The sequence below is a fragment of the Bactrocera tryoni genome, unplaced genomic scaffold, assembly GCF_016617805.1.
Source record: "Bactrocera tryoni isolate S06 unplaced genomic scaffold, CSIRO_BtryS06_freeze2 scaffold_11, whole genome shotgun sequence".
In the NCBI taxonomy this organism is placed as follows: domain Eukaryota; kingdom Metazoa; phylum Arthropoda; class Insecta; order Diptera; family Tephritidae; genus Bactrocera; species Bactrocera tryoni.
In genome coordinates, this window is record NW_024395824.1 from 22,266,657 (window position 1) to 22,269,653 (window position 2,997).

A 2,997-nucleotide genomic window follows, 5' to 3' on the forward strand; every position below is an offset into this window, starting at 1 on the left:
AAAATTCATTTCAATTTCAATAAAAAAAAATCAATAAAAATACCGCAAGACTTTTTTGACAACGCACTATATGAACTTTGGTATGTTTCTATCACTACGCAAGGTTGATTTATCTGTTTTCATGTTTGTTACATGTCCAAATTGGTTTGTATGTTTATCTAGCACTCATATAAACATAATCACATGCATAAATATGTTCATTCGGGTCTATAGCGAGCTCTTTGCGCTCGACTTGTTCGTGCGAAAGAAGAGAAAAAGAGGGAAACAGTCAAAAGAAGAGTGTGTTTACAAACAAAACCAGGATTTTGTGTGTTTATTTTTGCTACAGTATTCTTCTTCTCTCTCTCTAATCAGCGTTTGAAAAACTACGCTACTCTCGTAGCATTTCATTTTACTCTTGCTACCGCTCTCACTTTGTCGGGAGCCACAGCATAGCCTTAGCATAACAATGTAAAGTATGTGCTCTACTCTGCTCCGAAAGAGATAAAATGTCTCCTATGTCCTTACCCTACTTCTAAGCTACCTCCCCACCAATTTTAAGCCAAATCGGTTCAGCCATTCTTGAGTTATAAACGACTTTCTTTTATATACCAACTTGTACCATACTTGTAAATGACAGAAAATAGCAAAAAAGAAAAAAAAACAACAAACACATGCGGGAGCTGTAGCACATGAAAATTTTCATTAGCTCTGCTGTGCTACCGCTCCCAATTTTTTGCTATCGCTACGCCAGAGCATAGCGCAGAATTTAATTTTTTGCTCCCGCTCTAGCTATAGTTTTTTACCTAACAAAACTCGGAGCAGAGTAGAGCACATACTTTACATTGTTATGCTAAGGCTATGCTGTGGCTCCCGACAAAGTGAGAGCGGTAGCGATAGCATAGCAATAATTTTAAAAATTTTGCTGCTACGGAGTAGTAAATGAGAACCCTGTCTCTAATTAATTCGTTTTCTGTATTCTTTTGTATTATGCAAGTCAGTTGACGACAGATAGTTGAACGCACAATATATTACTGTGAAAATACGCATATTTCGCGCCAGTTCTCATCTTGTTTTTTATTATTCTGAAAGGGTATGTTGAGTAGATAATTTTTGTAGAACAAACTTATGGTCCAGCACGCCTCAGTTTTTTTTACAGTGGGTCAAAGTTTTCATTTTTTGGTCGAAGGGAGCATTATACTATATGAAAAAAATTTTGTAAGTTAATGTCTGAGAGAATTCTTATGGTCAGAGTTGTATTGGGGATTTGTATGAGGATTATTTTTGTGGAAGATCTTAACCCTCTAACTGGTTTCTTTATGGGTCAATTTGACCCTTTTTTCGAGAAAATCAAAAAATATCCTTTAAAAAAGGACAGGACGAAAATGTTTGGCGGAAAATTTCAGTGGGGGTCACCAAAGACACCATTGTTGTAAATAAAGGTTTTTACGATTGATAAAAAAATTATAATTTTGTTTTAATAGTGGTTTAATATATGTAGTATGTACATATTTATTTTTTTGCTTCAGCAGTAGTAGGACAATGGATTAAAGATTAAACTTAATATGCTTTCCTGTATTTAGCTTGACGTGAATGTTCCAATGTGTCAAGGTTTCTGTACAAGCCCCATACGTATTCAGCAAGCATTAAACTTTGGGCTTTCCCTTTGAATCTTTCTTCCAATACCTTTATATCCTGATGAAACCTTTCACCGTGTTCATCTGAAACCGCTCCAAGGTTTTCTTTAAAAAAATTGAGAGTGCAGAAAATGCAGCTATAGTGACATCTTAACGCCAATATTGTTAAAACCGATTAGCATGCTTTCAATATTTTCTGCATAGTTTTGTGCTTTTGAGTTTCCAAGGAATTCTGATATAACCAGCTGCATAAAGTCAAATGCTGTCTTTTGCATATCCGACAGATGACCATAAAAGTATGACCTTATCTTTTGGGACAAGAGATTCATGGATTACATTTAAGTCACCAATAATATTTTCTTTACGTTCTTCGAAATATTTAATATGATAATGGCTGCTGCGTGAATCCCATTTACAAAGAAAGCACATATATTTTGTGTATCCTGTTTGCATTCCAGTCAATATTGCAATCATTTTGAAGTCTGCGCATACTTCCCATTTATATTTATAGTATTCAATTTTATTTAAGAGATTTGAAATATTTGCGTATGTTTCCTCCTTTTTTGTGGAATACGCAACCGGTATTGATGGATGCTGATTTCCATTGTGCAGTAAAACTGCTTTTAAGCTGTGTTTTGAACTATCTATAAATAGTCGCCAAGCGGAAGAGTCCAGTGGAAGCTTTAGATATTTTAGAACCTCTTCAATACTGCAACAGTATATAAGTTCTTCTGATTTTTTTAAAATAACTTTCCAAATCGGCGTGTTTTTTCTTGGCGATGTAACTTTCACATCGGCTTTTATCAAATTCCTGTTTTTCAATCTGGAACATAATATTTCAGCTTTCTCTTTTGTTAGTCCTAAATCTCTTACAAGATCTTCAAAATAAGCTTGGTCTATCAAATTAGGACATATGTATGTTTAAACCAGCAGGAGGCAAGTAACTTATATCTGATATGTTTTCAACCGCCGCTGTTATTTCTGTATTGGGGTATGTCATATTGGCCGAAAATGTATGTGTAGGCGGTTGAGGCACCGGAACACCTTCACAGCGCACTTCTGGTAAAATGTCATTATTTGTTGCTTCGTATGTCATTATTGCGTAGTGCCTTTGGCCTCTACCAAATTTGTAAATTACGCAGAAATAGCATGTATCTGATTTGTGATTTTCAGGTTCAATCCATACAATAGGCGCAGAAAAACCGTATTCCAAAGAAAAGAAAATATGGTTCTTCAATTGTAGGGAATATCTTTCTTCTGCTTTGAAGGTGCGTAAAATGTCCACAAATAAAACAAAACCAATCTCTTAATTTGCAAACAGAATCCGCCATGCTTATTTAAGCTTTAATTGTCCTTTTTTTATATTAATTTTAGTAAAAAT

General features: G+C 34.8%; 1 protein-coding gene across 1 annotated transcript; it reads right to left on the reverse strand.

The window, feature by feature from the left end:
* Positions 1–1,485: 1,485 nt before the first annotated feature.
* Positions 1,486–1,945, reverse strand: LOC120779873. Its single transcript, XM_040112227.1, has 2 exons — positions 1,773–1,945; positions 1,486–1,723 (listed from the first exon to the last, which is right to left on the reverse strand). The coding sequence occupies exons 1-2, from the start codon at positions 1,943–1,945 to the stop codon at positions 1,540–1,542; spliced, it is 357 nt and encodes a 118-aa protein (XP_039968161.1). The 3' UTR covers positions 1,486–1,539.
* Between the last annotated feature and the right edge of the window lie 1,052 nt (positions 1,946–2,997).

What these genes read in the sequence shown, in the direction of transcription:
- LOC120779873 (XM_040112227.1), bottom strand. Translation starts at nt 1,945, where the DNA reads ATGAATCTCTTGTCCCAAAAGATAAGGTCATACTTTTATGGTCATCTG. An exon ending in ATCGGTTTTAACAATATTGG is followed by an intron (nt 1,724 to 1,772) that starts CGTTAAGATGTC and finishes CAATTTTTTTAA; the next exon opens with AGAAAACCTTGGAGCGGTTT.